This window comes from Haemorhous mexicanus, chromosome 16 (genome assembly GCF_027477595.1).
Source record: "Haemorhous mexicanus isolate bHaeMex1 chromosome 16, bHaeMex1.pri, whole genome shotgun sequence".
NCBI lineage: Eukaryota > Metazoa > Chordata > Aves > Passeriformes > Fringillidae > Haemorhous > Haemorhous mexicanus.
The window spans coordinates 15,011,878-15,030,669 of NC_082356.1; the positions used below are offsets into that span (position 1 = coordinate 15,011,878).

General features: G+C 46.0%; 1 protein-coding gene across 1 annotated transcript; it reads right to left on the reverse strand.

The window, feature by feature from the left end:
• Nucleotides 1–17,205: 17,205 nt before the first annotated feature.
• LOC132334759 (olfactory receptor 14J1-like) lies at nt 17,206–18,138 on the reverse strand. Its single transcript, XM_059860873.1, has one exon. The coding sequence runs from the start codon at nt 18,136–18,138 to the stop codon at nt 17,206–17,208; it is 933 nt and encodes a 310-aa protein (XP_059716856.1).
• Between the last annotated feature and the right edge of the window lie 654 nt (nt 18,139–18,792).

An 18,792-nucleotide genomic window follows, 5' to 3' on the forward strand; every position in this document is an offset into this window, starting at 1 on the left:
AGTCTCTCTTTTTTCTGCTTCATTACCTTCAGAATGTAAATCTTTACAATCTCAGCCTTTTTTCCTTGTGGTGCATTTTTTCATTGAGACCTTTTCTTATTTTTTTCTAGTGTTCTAATGTTTTTAATAAATTTCTCTAGTACTAAGCTGAGCATTTCTAAATGAACATCTACTTTTCTTGTGTAACACAAGGACTTTCAAGAGGCTTGTCTCCTGTGCATTTCAATAAAAACCAGTGGCTGTCCTGAGTTGTGTGTCCAAGGCATTTCCTGAGCCTTTCTCTGGCTCTGCAGGGGCAGTGCCTGTGAGCAGAGGTGGAGGGAAGAGGCTCCCAGCACAGCTGCACGGCCAAGGACAACGGCCCTGCCTCTTTCCACATCTGCTCCTCCCAGCTCCACATCCCCCTTCCCAACCCTTCTGTGGGTGCAAGGCCAGAGTGCTCTGGCAGCTTGGTCACTGTCCTGCTGCATGTCCGTGCTGTGACCACAGGCAGGGCCAGGCCATGAGCTCTGCTGGGACACAGCTGGGCTCCAGCACAGCAGCTCCAGCAGCAAAGGGCATCTCCTGAATGCAGGGCAGGAAGTGTTTGTTCTCCTCCAAAGTCACTCTCAGGACTCTCAAGAGGTTCCATGTGTTCCTTGTTCTCCCAGGGCTCAGTGGGATGAGATCAGGGTCCCACTGGGGCTGGGGCCTTCAGGGGACTCAGGTCTGGGTCAGGTTTTGCTTGCTGGTGGCCATTGCCCATCAGATGCTGAATGGTCTGTGCTGAACCTTCCTGGGGCTCTGCAGCTTGTGCCAGGGCTCATGGCAGGGGGATGATTGTCTGGAGGGCCTTGGGAGCTGCAGGAGAACACAGGGGACCTGCAGGGACAGTGTGTGCCAGGGACCAGCAGGGAGTGGAGCTCACTGGGCACAGGCCTGGCCAGGGTGGGGTCACCCCGAGATCAAGGACTGAATGTCTGCTGTGAGCCAGGAGAGCTCTGCAGCCCAGGGGACACAGCAGGCACAGAGAAAGGAGTCTGGGCACTGACTCCTCCGACCCTCAGGGAACTCCCCCAGGAGCATCCAGGGCAGCCCCAGGCCCCTCTGGCAGCCCTGGAACAAGGCAGGCACCTCTGAGCCCCCTTCCATGGCCCTGCAGAGCCCGTGTGGGAGGGGGTCAGTGCAGGGAGCACCATCAGCTGCTTCTGTGTCCCAGGCTGAGCAGCAGAGCCCGGCAGAGGCAGCCCAGGGCCCCGGGCAGCACAGCCCCCGTGCTCTGCAGAGAAGCAGCCCCAGCTCAGGCTCTGGGGAGCAGGGCAGGAGCTGCAGCAATGGCTGCTCGGGCCAGCACCGAGGTGTTCCCCTGGCAAAGGCTCTGGGGGCAGCTGGCATGGGCCAGGAGCAGAGCAGGAGCCCGTGGGTGTCTAGAGGAGCCCTGGCAAGAGGCTGCCCTGTCCCTGGGCCAGCAGGAGCTGCCTGAGGAGCCCCAGAGCCAGCTCTGCTGCTGGGCTGGGCAGCAGGGCTGGCCCTGGGGCTGCAGGAGCTGCCCCAGCTGAGCATCTGCTGAGCATTCCAGACACACAGGGGCTGTCCCTGACCTCCAGGGCCTCCAGTTCCTGCTGCAGGGCCAGACCTGACTCTGCTGCTCTGCTGGGCTGGGGTGGTGCCAGGGAGAGGAAAACAATGGAGCCTTGTCCCCACAAGTCCCCACAGTGTCAGAATGGTCTCTGTGGTTCCATGAGGCCCTACAGTGTCACAATGGCCCCCTGGTTCCATGAAGCCCACAGGGTCACCGTGGTCCCCTGGTTACAGGAGGCCCTCCAGTGTCACAATGGTCCCCTGGTTCCATGAAGCCCACAGGGTCACCACGGTCCCCTGGTTACAGGAGGCCCTCCAGTGCCACAAGGGCCCCTTGGTCCTATGGAGACCACAGGGTCAGTTTTGCCAGTCTTTGTCTTTGCCAAAGACAGAAACAGAAGGAATTGTGTAATATATAATGTATATCTGCAAGTAATTACAAAAGGCGAAGCTCAGCAAAGCACATAATCATTAGAAAATAATCACAAAAGGAGCAGCTCAGCAATGCACCCAACCACCACCACCAAAGATTGCCTGCAGGGATTAAGAAAGGTCCAGCCCCAGTTACCCTCAGGCTTTACCATCCCCCAGATGCACACAGCAGCTGGGGGAAGCTGTCACAGCCCAGGGCTGCAGAGCCACTCCTGGGCACTGGGAATTCCTGCAGGTGCCTCCAGCCACAGGTGAGGCTCCAACCCTCCTGTGAGAGGGCCCAGCTCTGACAGTGCTGGATGAGCAAACTGACAGCACTTCTAGTGCAGGAACATCTGGTTTTATCCTCCTCTTGGCTCCCTCCCAAAGCCTGGCCAGGGCCCAAGGAGGAACCAGGGGAGGTGACTTTGACCCTTCAGCCCCAAACAAGGCCAGATGTCAGATTTCATGGCCTTGTCTGGCTTCTAAATACAGAAAAGTAAATCCTTATTTCACCAATGAACACATACAGAGATCATATTGCTAATAATGATTCCTTAATGAGTGAATACAAAATTTTATTTGGTTGGAAGGTTCATCTGGAGCTCAGCTTTGCCTCAGGGCTTGTTGTTCAGGCCTCAGTCAGGGCCTGGTGAGGCCTCAGTACTTCAGTCAGTGCTTTGACCTACAGATGAACTGCAACCTTCATAACAGTTCTTTCAATAACAGACTTTAGATTTAGGTATTAGGCATTAAGGCATCACCTCTTGTTCTTCAATTAAGTGCTGTTCAAGTTCATTACTCAGAGCTATAATTCCCATTCCTTTCAAAACAACCCTAATTAGTTGCTATTCTCTGTTATTTTATCAAATGTCCCTTTTTTCTTGAGATTGTGTCTCTTTTAGACAAGTCTCAGTACTCCATTTCCAGCACAAGGTGTCACAGCAACTCTGACATGGAATCATAACACACCAAGTGCTCACACTGCAATGATTACAGTGACTGCCATGAATGCATTTCACAGCAGCCGCCAATTTGGGAGCCAATCCCACCACGAAGAATTTTCTTCTTGCTGCCACTCTTCTACTGATCTTTCTATCGAGGTGATTCCTGATTGTTGGACTTCAAACCCAGCACTGACAGACATTCCTGCAACATTCCTGTCCTACGATAGTCCAGGTTTCTCCCTGGCCAGCAAGCAGATAATCCAAGGCTGTGCAGTTCTGCAGAGCCCCATTTGTGTTTGTTGGAGCTCATGGGATGTGCCATTGGACATTTTACCAGTATAATTTGCCCTTTTTTTCTAATAAGTAGTTTAGCTCAATAATGTAAACTCCACTGGATGAGGCAGCACACATAGGGCACAGGGTGACCTAGCATCTTTGGTTTGCTGAGACCAAAGGCACTCCTAGGGGGGAAAATATTCTCTCAGCCCCAACTCTTCCTTGTGGTTGTTGCTCACGTTGCCTCAAGGGAGGCATCAACATTGCCTGGAAACAGAACCCAAACCATCCTTTAGGAAGCAGTTGATGGGCGGCCTCCACACACCCAACAGCTCCCATTCCCCGTACCAAAGGCCTGATTTCCTATTTCCCACTGTGGGCTGTTGATGGATCCAGGCTCCTCCCTGTGCTTCTGTTGTGTCCCTGGTGTCTTTGGGCCAGAGGAATTTCACGGTGGCCCTGCAGCTGGGAGTGGTGTGACACTGACACTGACCAGCTCCAGCACCTCGAGTTCTACTGACATTGGGAGTGATGGTGAAGCACAGAAATCCTCTCACACTCTGGCCTCTAGAACTAGAACAGGGTTTGGTTTCTCCTGAAGGGAAATCCTAGTGGATCCTGTCAAACTGATCACTGTATTCCTGTGTTCCACATCACACTTTTCTGTAACTGTCCCTTCACTGTCTCTGTTATGAGGCAGAGCCCATGGACAGAGTTCTGGCCACCCCACAGGGTGGGCCCTTCAAGGGAACCCAGTTCCTCCCAACTGCAGCTGAGAACATCCCCAGCAATTAGTGACGTGGAGTACTTTGGCTACTTTGATCTTTAAATCTTTAAAACTATTTTGATGACCAATCCCTTGGTGAAGCTCTAGAGGTGTTTCTGCAAAGAAAGATTCTGGCTGACTCTCAAGATACAATGTAGAGACATCAGCAGTATTTCAGTGACAAGGTTACTCATTCTTTTTTCTCGATTTCATTTGGGTTAGGAACAATAATTCTGTTGTCCATGGAGCTGGCCCCGTGTTAATTCCAGGAAAATGCCCCCAAGGTCCTTTGCTTGTCCATTGGGGCAAACAGGGAGATTTGGTCTGGCAGGATGTATAAAACAATATCCTGTAACATCTCTTTGTTCTCACCCAGAACACTTGGCAGCAGGGACACATTGCCATCATTCCTGCCCAGTTTTCAGGATTCAAACACTGCTGTCTTTCCCTGGAGCTGTTCCTTCAGCCGCCTCGGGAGGGCCTTTGGGCCTCTGGAGCCACACTCTGCCTCCATTATTAAGAGTGCTGGATCCAAACCCTTTATCTCCACCAACAGCAGTGATGTGAGATGGATCTCCTTCTTTCACAATCGCTTTTAAAACTGCAATAGCAATATTTGTGCTGCCCTGCAAGGGGGTTGAATAATCCAATCTTGTGTGCTATTGTTTAACACAATTCCTTTAATTTTTCCTTGATAATCTGCATCAGTTTCTCCTCCCATGACATGAACACTTTGCAAGGCCAAGCTTGAGTGAGCAGTTATCGAACAAAAGTGTCTTGAAGGAATCTGAATTCCTGTTTTGGTGTTTATAACTCTCATTTCCTTCTGATTTATCCAAACTAATTCCAATGCATGAAGGTCCAGCCCTTCAGCCTCTGGGCTGGCCCTGACAGGGGCCATCCCAGCCAGAACAATTTCCCAGGCAGTCCAAGTCTCACTGCCCATGGCTGTATTTGCAAACTGGGGGCAGCCGTGCACAGCCAGGGGTTTCCATTTCCCCAGTGGGCCCTTGTTAAGGGCATGGAGCACATCTGGGAGATGGGTTCTCCATGGGCACAGGTTCCCATCTCCTCATTTTTTCAACTGCTCTTTTAACAACCCCTTCAGCTGTTCAACCAATCCTGCAGCTGGTGGATATCTGGGATATGAAAAACCCAGAAATCTTAATCACTGTGTTTCTCACAGTAACAGACAAAGCATTCCACATCACAGTATCAGCAAATCCTTTATAAATAGCCAATTTTATCCCTTCCTCCTTTATTCCGTGTATACAATCTCACAAAGTTTACCACTGACATTTGGGTCTTGGCCAGTTCTTTTCTGTAGGGTATTTACTGTTACAGTGAGCAGCCAAAGCTGACATATTACTATTGTCAGCCCTATTTCACAGGATCAATTTTTAATTACATAGATACAAATATAAATTATTATCTTATATGATATATAATTTTTTCTTCTTCATCTTCTTCTTCTTCTTCATCTTCTTCATCTTCATCTTCATCATCTTCATCTTCATCTTCATCTTCTGCTACATCTTCATCTTCATCTTCTTCATCTTCATCTTCTTCATCTTCATCTTCATCTTCATCTTCATCTTCATCTTCATCTTCTTCATCTTCTTCATCTTCATCTTCTTCATCTTCTTCATCTTCATCTTCATCATCTTCATCTTCATCATCTTCATCATTTTCATCATCTTCATCTTCTCCTTCTTCTTCATCTTCTCCTTCTTCTTCATCTTCTTCATCTTCTTCATCTTCTTCATCTTCTTCATCTTCTTTTTCTTCTTCATCATCTTCTTCATCTTCATCTTCATCATCTTCATCATCTTCATCTTCAACTTCATCTTCATCTTCATCTTCATCATCTTCTTCTTCTTCTTCTTCTTCTCCTTCTCCTTCTCCTTGTCCTTCTCCTTCTCCTTCTCCTTCTCCTTCTTCTCCTTCTTCTCCTTCTTCTCCTTCTTCTTCTTCTCCTTCTTCTTCTTCTTCTTGCACAAATGGACCTGAGCTCAAGATTAAAACCTTGTTCTGTCTCTCCGTGAGGGAGTGTTCCAACAATTTTTCCTTCTGTTGGTGCTGTTTCCAATGTGTTGTAAATAAAATTCACTGTTGTCTTCCCAAACCCACAAGTTCTTTTTCTTTCTCCATATGGAATTTTTGGATGTATTTTAAGCCATCCAGTGGTTCGTCTTCTTTTAACTGACTGCCCCAGTGCTCACATGGTGCTCTGACCTCAGCCCACTCCAGAGCCAGGGAACTCTAGGGAAGGGCTTCCCATCTGGGAATTTCTGATGGGACTGAATCCTCACATTTACATTTAAAAAGTGACTTTTTTTGCGGTGTGATGTCATAGTTTGTCTTGTTATAAATGATCAGATTGGCAGCCAAATTCATAATAAAACTTAACAAAGATTTATTAGATCGATAACAAAACTAGAATCTCCAAAACCCACCACAGCCAAGGCAGCGTCAACCCCAGCGTCGGCGCTGGGCGAACTGAGATCCGAACAACAAAGTGTCAGCGTCTCCCCAGTGGTTCACCCCGACTGCTTCATGCCTCTGGCTTATATCCTGTTTATTCTGCCTGAGGCAGAAATGACAGAAGGTGCTTTTGTGTCCCTTCACAGGTATAACTGGGACCATACAGATGCAGAAGTATACAAAAGCCAGTCCAGGGGTCCGGATGGCTGTCTGGACTTCTTCAGAATAGCCTTCTTTCACATGTAATGGACTGGTGCCAGTACTTGAGTAGGTAGATGAATTTCCCCAGGTGCAAGTTCTCGTGAACGGCTCAGACATTCCTGGGAAATCGGCACTCATGGCCTGGGAAGGTTTCATTCTCACATTAATGGGCTTGATATTATCTTAACGATGTCCGGGAACTAATTAAATAGAAATAAGACTCTGCTCCCAGCCAGGGTGGTCAAAGACATAAGTTGGATCTCACAATATTTTATATACATATACAGCATAAATTATCTCTACTGTATACTGCAACTGCACAGGTGACCACAGAAGTGGCTCTAGCCTGGAGCTGAAAAACTGAAGATTCTGACTTTGGACAGAGTTCACAGCCAAGGCTGACCACAGAGAGAACATTTTGAAAAGTCTCCCAGACAAGATGTCCAGAAGTCTTCGCAGCACAGAGCAGCCTGCTGAAACCCAGAGGACACTGTCACAAGGTACTGTTAACTCTTCCCTTCCTGAAAATGCTGCCCTTTGAGCAAGGTGGGCTGGGATGTGGAAGAGGGTGCCTATGGAGGTGGAGGTTCCATTCTCTTCCTCAGAGGAGATAATTATTGCCCTCTGGCAGAAATGGGGTCATGAATACAGATTTCCTAGGGTGAAGAGACATTTCCATGAGTTTTTCAGATGGACAAAATACTATGGCTTTTTCCCTGATGTGTTGCATTTCCTTGATTCGTACATATGGGAGTGCATGGAATTGGTTTTCGAGGATGCTTTGTGCCAGGGTTTTGGATTTCCTCACAGTTATCCAGCATTCAAAACTCTCTTCCCGGTTTTGAAACTGAAAGTGTTATAAATGGACTCGAAAGGAGTGAAATTTCCAATTTGAATTTATTAATTCAAGGCATACAGCATAAGCAAAAGCTTCAGCGCTGGACGGCAGGGGAGTCTTCGCTCCACCAACTACCGCATCTTCATCCCCAAGGACCCCCGTTTTAAGTTCTTAATGCTTCCGGACTGCTATGTCATCCTGAAGTACTCTGCGCCTGCGTTGATTGCTGCTAGGGGGTCTTCTCTCGCCTCCTGGTGGTCGATGATGAAGGTCTTGGTAGTCTTCCTCGGTTATGTCCTTTGACTTGATTCCATATTTAGTAAAAAGCTTTGCCTTTTTCTTCTATAAAACTTACTTAAGATCTTATGATTACCACGCGATTATGCAAGAAAAAAATTGTGCAAGCAATTGTGCAAGCTTACATGAATCAAACAGGCACTTAACCACAATTTCTATTTTTGTAACGAACAAGAGGTTTTCATCTGTTTCAATCCCCCCTTTCTTTTTCATCCTCTTGTTCGTCAAACCCAGCTAATGCGTATTGACTTAGTTCTAAGTATTCTCCCCCTTCGGCTTCTCGCAAATTTTCGTATTCTGAGCGTATCACCATAAGGCGAGCTGCTTCTAGCCTCCCTTTAACAATATTTACTATTTTATTAAAAAGACAAGGTCCAAACGTAAGTCCTAACATTAACAGTATTACTGGTCCTGCAATAGTTGACAACAAAGTAGTAAGCCAGGGGGAGTAATTGAACCAAGCTTCATACCAGCTTCGTTGAGCCTCTCTTTCTTTTTTCCTCTGTTCTATCCCTTCTCTAAGTTTTGCCATTGAGTCTCGGATGACCCCACTCTTGTTGTCGTATGAGCAACATTCCTCTTGTAAAGCCATGCATAGCCCTCCTTGTTGTAAGAATAGAAGGTTTAGTCCTCGCCTATTTTGTAATGCTACTTCTGCCAGGGAATCTAAGGATTCTGTAAGATCTCTTATGGATTCTTCGATTCTCTTCAAATCTTCATCTACAGATAGTCTAAGTTCCTGAAACCCTTTATGTTGTTGTACTAATGAGGCTACTCCTGTTCCTGTTCCAATTGCTCCGACTCCCAGTAACATAGCTACCGTGAGAATAGTGAAAACTTCCCTTTTTACTAAGTGTTGTCCTGGCCCCTGATATTGATCATAAACGTAGTCGGGTGAGTGGTAAGTTATCCTGGGCACGATTAACACTTGAACACAGAATTCACTGGTCCTGTTAAATTTTTCTATATTTATACAAAGAGTGACTCCTAAAGTATTGCAAACCCATTTTGTGTTTATTGCTGGGAGTAGCCATTGTGCTGGCTTTGCTAGATCTTGAGTTTTTCATACTCAGCACACAGGTGGTGTTTTTCTGGGGGTACTTGTCCTACACATCTCCCCTTCCCTGTGACTTTTGCTAAAGTTATTCCTTTCTGAGTATTCTCTTTCTTCCACAGGCATCTTGCAGGGTTGGTGCCATTTATTTTCCTAGCTTTTGCCGTGATTCCTATTGCCTCATAAAAAGGGGGTTTGAGTGTGTAGCATAGCCAACAGTCTGATGTCAAATTTGGGTGGGTTTCGTTCAGTACTTTAAATGTGGCCTGCAAAATTTTCCATAAATTGTCATCTCCCATTCCTAGTGAACTGGATGTAGGGGTTGGAAGTGTAAAGTTTACATCAATGCTGAAATCATCTTCCTGTTCTGTAACCATCTTATTACTTATCACTCGATTTGGTCCCACAGCTTCTGGTGGGTCATTAGGTATAGGACTCTTCTTTATCAGGAAATGTCCCCCTCTATCTCTTCTTCCTGGCTCGTAAAGTCTAGCCCCCCACATCTTCCCTAGTAACCACACAGAATCATCGGGATTGGTAATATTGATGCAAATGTGATCGCAGTTACTGTCTTCTATGCTTTCTTCTGCTTCTATTCCGCCAATCGGACTTGGTGTCGTGCACCCGAAAGGTCCCCACCCGGTGGTAATAAACTTATCAGTGCTACCCCATCCTGAAGAAATAGTTTCACAACCCCAGTAACCACAGTAATAATGCCCAGGATAATTACAATAACTCTTTCCAGGATTTGAGCTTGGGCAAAAGTAATAGTTATTTTGATTCAAACATGGTTCCACAGGTATAATGTCGCACAATATAAGCAAAAAGCTAGGTTTTCCTGAAGTAATTTTTGTTTCTAAAACTTTCTGATCTTCCCATCTAATTAGGGACCACTTAAAGGGTTCATGGGTCTGAGCACAGGATATCCTAATCACTATACACATCAGTATTAGCTTTGTCCAAACTGGGTGGTCCACATAGTTGGAATAGGACTCATTTGTTGTCTTTTCTTTTTCCCCTTCCCCTTCCCTTAGTGCTGGCTCACCAATCTTGCGGTAGGACTGCCAGCATCTCCTGAACTTCCCACGGAGGGGTCGAGACTCCCGATTGTCTCCACGGTCTATTACCCCTCTGCCTCGCTCGACGACTCGGTTGCTGCGAGCCTCGAGGGTGACCATCTTCTCGGCAGCAGGGGTATTCTTCAGGAGTCGGATAATTATGATTGTCTCTTCCCCACCTTCTCTCTAGGCTAGCAGCCCAGTTTTGGTATTCTTGCTCCCACTTCCTTTTACTAGCAGCCCAGTTTCTGGCTTTTATTAGTGGGATATCACACCGTATGGTGGGAATACTTCTCCTGCACACCACTTCGAGAATGTCTAGGAGGAAGGGGGCCGGTCCGTTTGCGTGATAACAGAACCGCTCGGGGTTTATACCCTTTGAGAAGATCTCCCACCACTGATCTGACCCAAGCTTCATTTCCCCTGAGTTTATTTTATAATTAAGGATTGTAGAAGTTAGTCTCCTTTCATTAGTATAACAGGGGCCGCAAATGCCCCTAGGAACCTGTCCTTTCCGACAATGAGTCCACCACGGTTTAAAACACAGCATACAAGAAAAGCATAAAAATGGGTAACAATCACAGCCTAAATAATTACATTTGAGTCTTATTTCTTCACATCTAGCTGACTCCCCTCCCCAGGTTTGTCCTTTATATTCGAGGCGAGGAGACTTAAAGTAAGGCTTTCCCAGTTTGTCCTCTAATCTTTTACAATATCCCGGTGATTGCCTGTTTCTTGTTAAGAGGTCTTGAAGGTATTGATTGTCCCCTACCCAGACTATGGTCCAAATCATGAAGTTCGCTTTAATTTAATCGTGGTTTCTCCAGGGACACTGCAGATCTTCCAGTTGTCCGGGGGTTTTACTGGTCCTTTGATACGGCTAGCGTGAGTCCACCCTTTCTCAACAGTTCGGACTGCTGCATCTGTTGTAATAAGTACTTGGTAAGGTCCTTCCCACTTTGGTATCAAGGGGTTTTCTTTCCAACTTCGGACCAACACCCAATCCCCTGGTCGCACTTGGTGTAAGGAAAAATCTAAGGGGGGTTTTTGTGCAAGCATCCCTTTTTTCCATAAAGTCTTTTTAAATTTGTTCAATTCTGCTAAGTATTTATTCATGCATTGATCATTAATAACTGGATGCTCCTGAGGTCCCTCAAAATTGTATGGCATTCCATACAGCATTTCAAAGGGAGATATCCCCATATCCACTCTAGGTCTGGTCCGTATAGTTAATAGGGCTAAAGGGACACATTTTACCCAGGACATTTTTGTTTCCATTACTAACTTAGTTAGTTGTTTCTTTATTTCTCCATTCATTCTTTCTACTCGTCCTGAACTTTGAGGATGCCATGGAGTATGTTGTTCCCATTTTATTCCAAGGGCCTTGGCTAGGTTCTGGGTTACCTGAGATGTAAAGTGTGGTCCCCGATCTGAATCTATAACTTCTGGGACCCCATATCGAGGAATTATTTCTTCTAGTAATACTTTCACAACTACTTTAGCAGTTTCCCTCGGGGTCGGGAATGCTTTTACAAAGTGAGTAAGGTGATCTACCAGGACTAACAGATATTTTATCCTCCCTACCTTCAGGAGTTCAGTAAAATCTACTTGAATATGCGAAAAAGGTCTTTTTTCCATAGGTCGCCCTCCTTCTGGCAACTTTCTTAGGTTCTTCCTATTTGTTTGTAGGCACAAAAGGCAACCTCTAGTTACTTGTTTAGCCATGTCCCAAATCCCCATACTCATGTATTTGGTGGCAAAATAATCTACTAATCCTTGTGATCCCCAATGGGTCTTCTGATGAACTCTTTCTAGTAATCTATAGGCCATAACTTTCGGTAATACTTCCCTTCCATCAGATAGAAACCACCTCCCTTCAGAATTTTCGGTTGCTCCGATTTCTAGCAGCTTTTTCTTTTCTTCTTCCCTAAATTTTATAATTTGGTCCTGGCTTTTTAAATCAGTGATGTCTTTGTCTCCCTTCAGGGTCAGGATTCGTAGTGCTGCTCGCTTTGCTTCTTGATCCACTGCATTATTTCCCCTACTCTGCAAATCTAATCCCCGTTGGTGCCCTTTTAGATGGACTACTGCCAACCTTCGGGGTTTCCTTAGTGCTTTTAAAACTTCTGCAATAAGATTCCTGTGAACTAAATCTTTCCCTTGAGAATTGACCAGCCCCCTTTCTTCCCATATTTTTCCAAATGTATGTACTATTCCATAACAATATTTGGAATCTGTAAAGATAGTTCCCTCTTTTCCTTCCAAAAAATTTAATGCGCGCAGTAAGGCGTATAGTTCACATGCTTGGGCCGACCAAGATTTATCTAGTGGCCCTGACTCTAGTATTTGCAACTCAGGTCCCCTAATGATAGCATACCCTGATTTCCTTGTCCCTTCTTTAACCCTTGAGGAACCATCTACAAATAACTTTTCTCCTGTGTCTAATTCTTCCTCTTCCAAATCGGGTCTTATTTTTACTTGTTCCTCTATAGTGATTATGCAATCATATTCTAATGGTTCTGCGCCCCATTCTCCATATAGGAACTCAGCTGGGTTTTGCAGAGCTGTGGTTTCAATTGTTAAATTTGGGGCTTCTATTAGGATCCTTTCGTATTTGAGGAGTCGAGCATCAGATATCCATTTGTCAGCTTTTTGCTGAAGCACCCCCTAATGTTATGGGGAGACATTACCCTCAATGTACTGTTAAAAGTAATTTTTTGTGCTTCTTCTACTAACAAGGCGCATCCTACCACTGCTTGCAAACACGTGGGCCACCCTTTGCTTACAGGATCTAGGAGCTTAGATAGGTACCCAATAGGTTTCTTTTTCCCTGCCCAATCTTGGGTTAATACCCTGAACGCAATTCCTCCACTTACATTTATGAACAGGAAAAAGGGTCTGTTTGTGTCTGGGAGACTAAGCACCGGTGCATGCATTAGGCTCTCCTTCAGTATTTGAAGTTTCTCAGTGTCCTCCTGATTCCGTTTTAAAATTCCTTCTTGTGTTAACTTTTGATATAAAAAGGCTGCCTTTGCACTGTAATTATTGATCCATTGTCGACAATATCCTGTTAGGCCTAAAATTTGCAGGATTTGCCTCTTATTCTTGGGGATCGGTAATGCCAGAATTGCCTGAATTCTTTCTGGATCAATCCTCTTTTCCCCTTTTGTCAAATAATGTCCTAAGTACTTGACTTCCTCTTCTACAAACTGTAGTTTCGCCTTTGAAAACTTTAATCCTTTTAGGCCCAGAAAATTTAATAATTTAATGCTTTCTTTTCTCACTTCCTCTTCTTGTTTTCTGGCCAAAAGCAAATCATCCACATATTGCACTAATGTGACTCCTGTGTCTGTCTGATAATCTTGTAGAATTTGTTCTAAAGCTTGCCCAAATAAATTAGGAGAATCCGTGAACCCCTGTGGTAATACAGTCCACCTCAATTGTTGTCTCCGCCCAGTATCTGGATCTTCCCACTCGAAGGCAAAATAGTCTCGGCTTTCCTTTGCCAGGGGACATGCCCAAAAGGCATCCTTTAGGTCTACCACACTGTACCACAAATTATCTGGCCCCACTTTACTCAAGAGTGTATATGGGTTAGCCACTACCGGAAATCGGGCTACTGTGCGTTTGTTTATTTCTCTTAAATCATGCACTAGACGGTAAGTACCATTTGGCTTCCGAACGGGAAGAATGGGCGTATTAAAAGGAGACATGCATGGTTCCAGTAGCCCTTTGTCCAATAATCTATCGATTTCAGGTTTTAATCCTTTCCGCCCTTCCAGAGACAAAGGGTATTGCTTTATTTTAATCGGAACCTCTGGATTCTTAATGGTTACCGTAAAAGGAGTGATTTTTAACTGCCTAACACTTTTAGGAGTGTACCATACTTCGGGATTGATTTTTGCCTTATCCTCCACTCGCAGAGGACAAAGTTTTATTTTAAGTTCTTTTTCTACCACATCAATCTTAATTTTTAGTTCAATAATCATATCTCAACCCAATAAATTATATTCTGATTCGGGAACCAACAAGAATTCCCCTATCCCTATTTTAAGATCTGTTTTTATTATTATATCCTTAATAATTTTTACTTCTAATGGTTCCCCTTTTGCCCCAATAATGGTTGCAACCTCTTTAAACAAATTACATCCTTTTGGTAAAAACTGAATAGTTGACCTCTCGGCCCCAGTGTCTACCAGGAAAGGTATTTCCTGGTGTTGGGGACCCACCTTAAATTTTATCAAGGGCTCTTTAGGTGTTTCTCGGGTCCCCAATAAATAGAGCCCCTGACCCCCCTAATCCATCAGGAATTCTTTTTCATCTTTAATCCTCACCCTACATTCCTTTTTTAAAATGCCTTCTTTTTCCACAATAAAAACAAATCCTTTGTCTTGCTCCCTTTCTGGGATTCCCAAACCTCCTCTCTTCTCTTTCATTCCTTCTATACTCGCTTGTTGCTGCCACCATCAGTCTAACTTGCTTCCGATAGTTCTCATCTTCTCTCCTAACATACACTTTCTGTGCTTTCTTTAAAAGTTCATCCAGCCCTCGGTCTTGCCAATCTTCAAGCTTTTGTATTTTCTTTTTTTTTTTTTTTAATATCTTCCCATGATTTTGAAACAAAATGTTCCTTTAAAAAAGCTTGTCCGGCTGGTCCATTAGGATCCATACCGGAGTATAGCTGGAAGTTTCGTTTTAACCTTTTTAACCAATCTGTGGGTGATTCATCTCTTTTCTGCCTATCGTTGAAGGCTTTATCTATATTCTGGCCCCTTGGGACTGATTTCCTAATTTCTTGGATTATAATAGCTCTTAAATCCTGCATATGCGTTCGATGGGCTGGGTTTTGATGATCCCATTGCGGATTTTGCAGGGGCCACTTAGTATCCGCGGCGGGACCCTGGGCGTGTTGCGCATCCCAAATATGCATTCCCTCCCTCCTAATCATATTTCGTTCTTCAGCTGAAAATAAAATTGTTAAAATCGACTGGAGTTTTTCCCATGTATATGTTTGGACCCAAAAATTGATCTACCTTATCAGCTACTCCTAAAGAATCTTCTAGTAAATGTCCCATTTCTTTTTTGAATTCTCGAACATCAGTCGAACTCAGGGGGACTGAAATAAATCCTATTCCTGCCTGCGGACCCCCCATCGGCATTTCCCTTAAGGGAAAAAGCCCCGTCTGTTGCTTCTTAGTTCGACTCCTGGTGATTGGACCCCTGTAATCTGATTGGTCCGAATCACTATCATTACTTTGAGATGGGGGCACCGGTGCATTTGGCACTGGAGGAGGTGGGGGTGGAACATAAGGAGGGGGTACTATTATAATTTCATCTCCTTTTCCCTTTTTCTCCTTTTTCTTATTCAGTTCCCTATTTTCCTCAGTTAACTTAAAGATGTATACTTCTGGTTTAGACACCCAAATTTCTGCATACTCGCTTTCTTCTAGCGAGGTATGTTCTTTAGAGTTTACCCAAATATTTAATGTCTGTCTTACCCAATCTTCCGACGATCCGAAGATGGGCCAATATACATTCTTAGAAATTTCTTTCCCGCCCCAAACTTCTACACAATAGTGTATCCCAGAGGGCTGTCCATTGGAATGGGGGGGAGCTTAACCCGTACAGGGGGCTTACTCTTCCCCTGTCCCATTCTTCCGGAGTGCCTTCTTACACACACGTATCTTTCGCTTCCCCTCTTTCGTGGCCCGAGCCCTCGTGGGTTTGCGGGAACCGCACTACTGGAAGGTCCGCAATTGCTTGGAAGATCTGGCTACCAGTCCTCCTCTCATTCACACATCACATCGCCGCACTCCGGGATCCCAACCCCAACCGGGCGGATCCCGTTCCTCCGGAGTGCCCCCGCACTCCGGGATCCCAATTCGCAAATACTCACGCGTCCTGCGTCTTCGTCCAGACCCTGTGCACAGAGGATTAAGGGGTTCACCGGTGTCTCCCTTTTGCTTATGAGTATAGTTTTAGGTTCGTCGGATAGGGAGGTGGAGGTCGTCCAGAGGGGCCACCGAAATAGGTTAGGTGGGGCGCCTCCCTCTCTGGAACAACTTATCCAATTCAACTCCCGTATCCGAGTCACGGCACCAATTTGTTATGAATGGACTCAAAAGGAGTGAAATTTCCAATTTGAATTTATTAATTCAAGGCATACAGCATAAGCAAAAGCTTCAGCGCTGGACGGCAGGGGAGTCTCCGCTCCACCAACTGCCGAACCCTCATCCCCAAGGACCCCCCTTTTAAGTTCTTAATGCTTCCGGACTGCTATGTCATCTTGAAGTACTCTGCGCCAGCGTTGATTGTTCCTAGGGGGTCTTCTCTCGCCTCCTGGTGGTTGATGATGAAGGTCTTGGTAGTCTTCCTCGGTTATGTCCTTTGACCTGATTTCATATTTAGTAAAAAGCTTCGCCTTTTTTTTTTTATAAAACTTACTTAAGATCTTATGATTACCACGCGATTATGCAAGCAAAAAAATTGTGCAAGCAATTGTGCAAGCTACATGAATTAAACAGACACTTAACCACAATTTTTATTTTGTAACGAACAAGAGGTTTTCATTTGTTTCAGCCACCAGCAAGCAAAACCTGACCCAGACCTGAGTCCCCTGAAGGCCCCAGCCCCAGTGGGACCCTGATCTCATCCCACTGAGCCCTGGGAGAACAAGGAACACATGGAACCTCTTGAGAGTCCTGAGAGTGACTTTGGAGGAGAACAAACACTTCCTGCCCTGCATTCAGGAGATGCCCTTTGCTGCTGGAGCTGCTGTGCTGGAGCCCAGCTGTGTCCCAGCAGAGCTCATGGCCTGGCCCTGCCTGTGGTCACAGCACGGACATGCAGCAGGACAGTGACCAAGCTGCCAGAGCACTCTGGCCTTGCACCCACAGAAGGGTTGGGAAGGGGGATGTGGAGCTGGGAGGAGCAGATGTGGAAAGAGGCAGGGCCGTTGTCCTTGGACGTGCAGCTGTGCTGGGAGCCTCTTCCCTCCACCTCTGCTCACAGGCACTGCCCCTGCAGAGCCAGAGAAAGGCTCAGGAAATGCCTTGGACACACAACTCAGGACAGCCACTGGTTTTTATTGAAATGCACAGGAGACAAGCCTCTTGAAAGTCCTTGTGTTACACAAGAAAAGTAGATGTTCATTTAGAAATGCTCAGCTTAGTACTAGAGAAATTTATTAAAACATTAGAACACTAGAAAAAAATAAGAAAAGGTCCCAATGAAAAAATGCACAACAAGGAAAAAAAGACTGAGATTGTAAAGATTTACATTCTGAAGGTAATGAAGCAGAAAAAAGAGAGACTTTATTGTTTCTGAAAAGACATAGTCATCATTTTTCTCAGGGCATCCTTGAGCTCCTGGTTCCTCAGGCTGTAGATGAGGGGGTTCAGGGCTGGAGGCACCACCAAGTACAGAACTGACAGGGCCAGATCCAGGGATGGGGAGGAGATGGAGGAGGGCTTCAGGTGAGCAAATGTGCCAGTGCTGATGAACAGAGAGACCACAGCCAGGTGAGGGAGGCAGGTGGAAAAGGCTTTGTGCCGGCCCTGCTCAGAGGGGATCCTCAGCACGGCCCTGAAGATCTGCACATAGGAGAAAACAATGAACACAAAACAGCCAAATGCTAAACAGACACTAACAGCAAGAAGCCCCAGTTTCCTGAGGTAGGATTTGGAGCAGGAGAGCTTGAGGATCTGTGGGATTTCACAGAAGAACTGGCTCAGGGCATTGCCATGGCACAGGGGCAGGGAAAATGTATTGGCCGTGTGCAGCAGTGAATAGAGAAAGGCACTGGCCCAGGCAGCTGCTGCCATGTGGGCACAAGCTCTGCTGCCCAGGAGGGTCCCGTGGTGCAGGGGTTTGCAGATGGACACGTAGCGGTCGTAGCACATGATGGTCAGGAGGGCAAGCTCTGTTCCAAGGAAGAAGATAATCAGAAAAACCTGAGCAGCACATCCTGTGTAGGAGATGGTCCTGGTGTCCCAGAGGGAATTGTGCATGGCTTTGGGGACAGTGGTGCAGATGGAGCCCAGGTCAGTGAGGGCCAGGTTGAGCAGGAAGAAGAACATGGGCGTGTGCAGGTGGTGGCCGCAGGCTACGGCGCTGATGATGAGGCCGTTGCCCAGGAGGGCAGCCAGGGAGATGGCCAGCAAGAGGCAGAAGTGCAGGAGCTGCAGCTGCCGCGTGTCTGCCAATGCCAGCAGGAGGAAGTGCCTGATGGAGCTGCTGTTGGACATTTGCTGTCACTGCACTTGGGGACCTGTTCATGAAGAAAAAGGACAGTGAAGACTAGAGGAGATACCTCTAATCAAATTCAAAACCATTTCCCATATACCCTCCCCTTCTATGCACAGACACAGTGTTCAGTGTTTTTGAGTTCTGGCATTTTCTTTTTAAGCTTCCCCATATCTCTACTGATATTCTGATATTCTTGGATATGAGAAACCCTCAGCATTTCTCCTGCCCCCAGGGAGAACAGAGTAAGTTCTGAGTGGCAAAGTGATAAGAGGAGAGTGAGGGGAGATGGTCTGTCATTCTGACCTGTTCAGAGTTTCCCTGGGCTTTAACCTTTCGCTGGTGGAAGTTGATCACCTTCCCATGTTTCCCTTAAAATGGCACCAGGCACTGCTGAGAGCAGATGGATCCACCGCAGCCCAGCTCCACAATTGTAGCCAAGGACTCAGGTTGCTCATTTCACCAACCCAGCAGCATTTTCAGTGTCACAACACCTCTGCCTTTCCCCATCAATCTCAGAAATCAGAGATGCTCTAGGACAGGTTTGCACCCTGGATTGAAGCTCCCAGCTTGCACTGAAATCTCAGGGAGACTTCCAAGTGTCCTTATGCTGGCATTGCATGAAGGGAGATGCAGCTCCTTCCCTGGCTGCACTG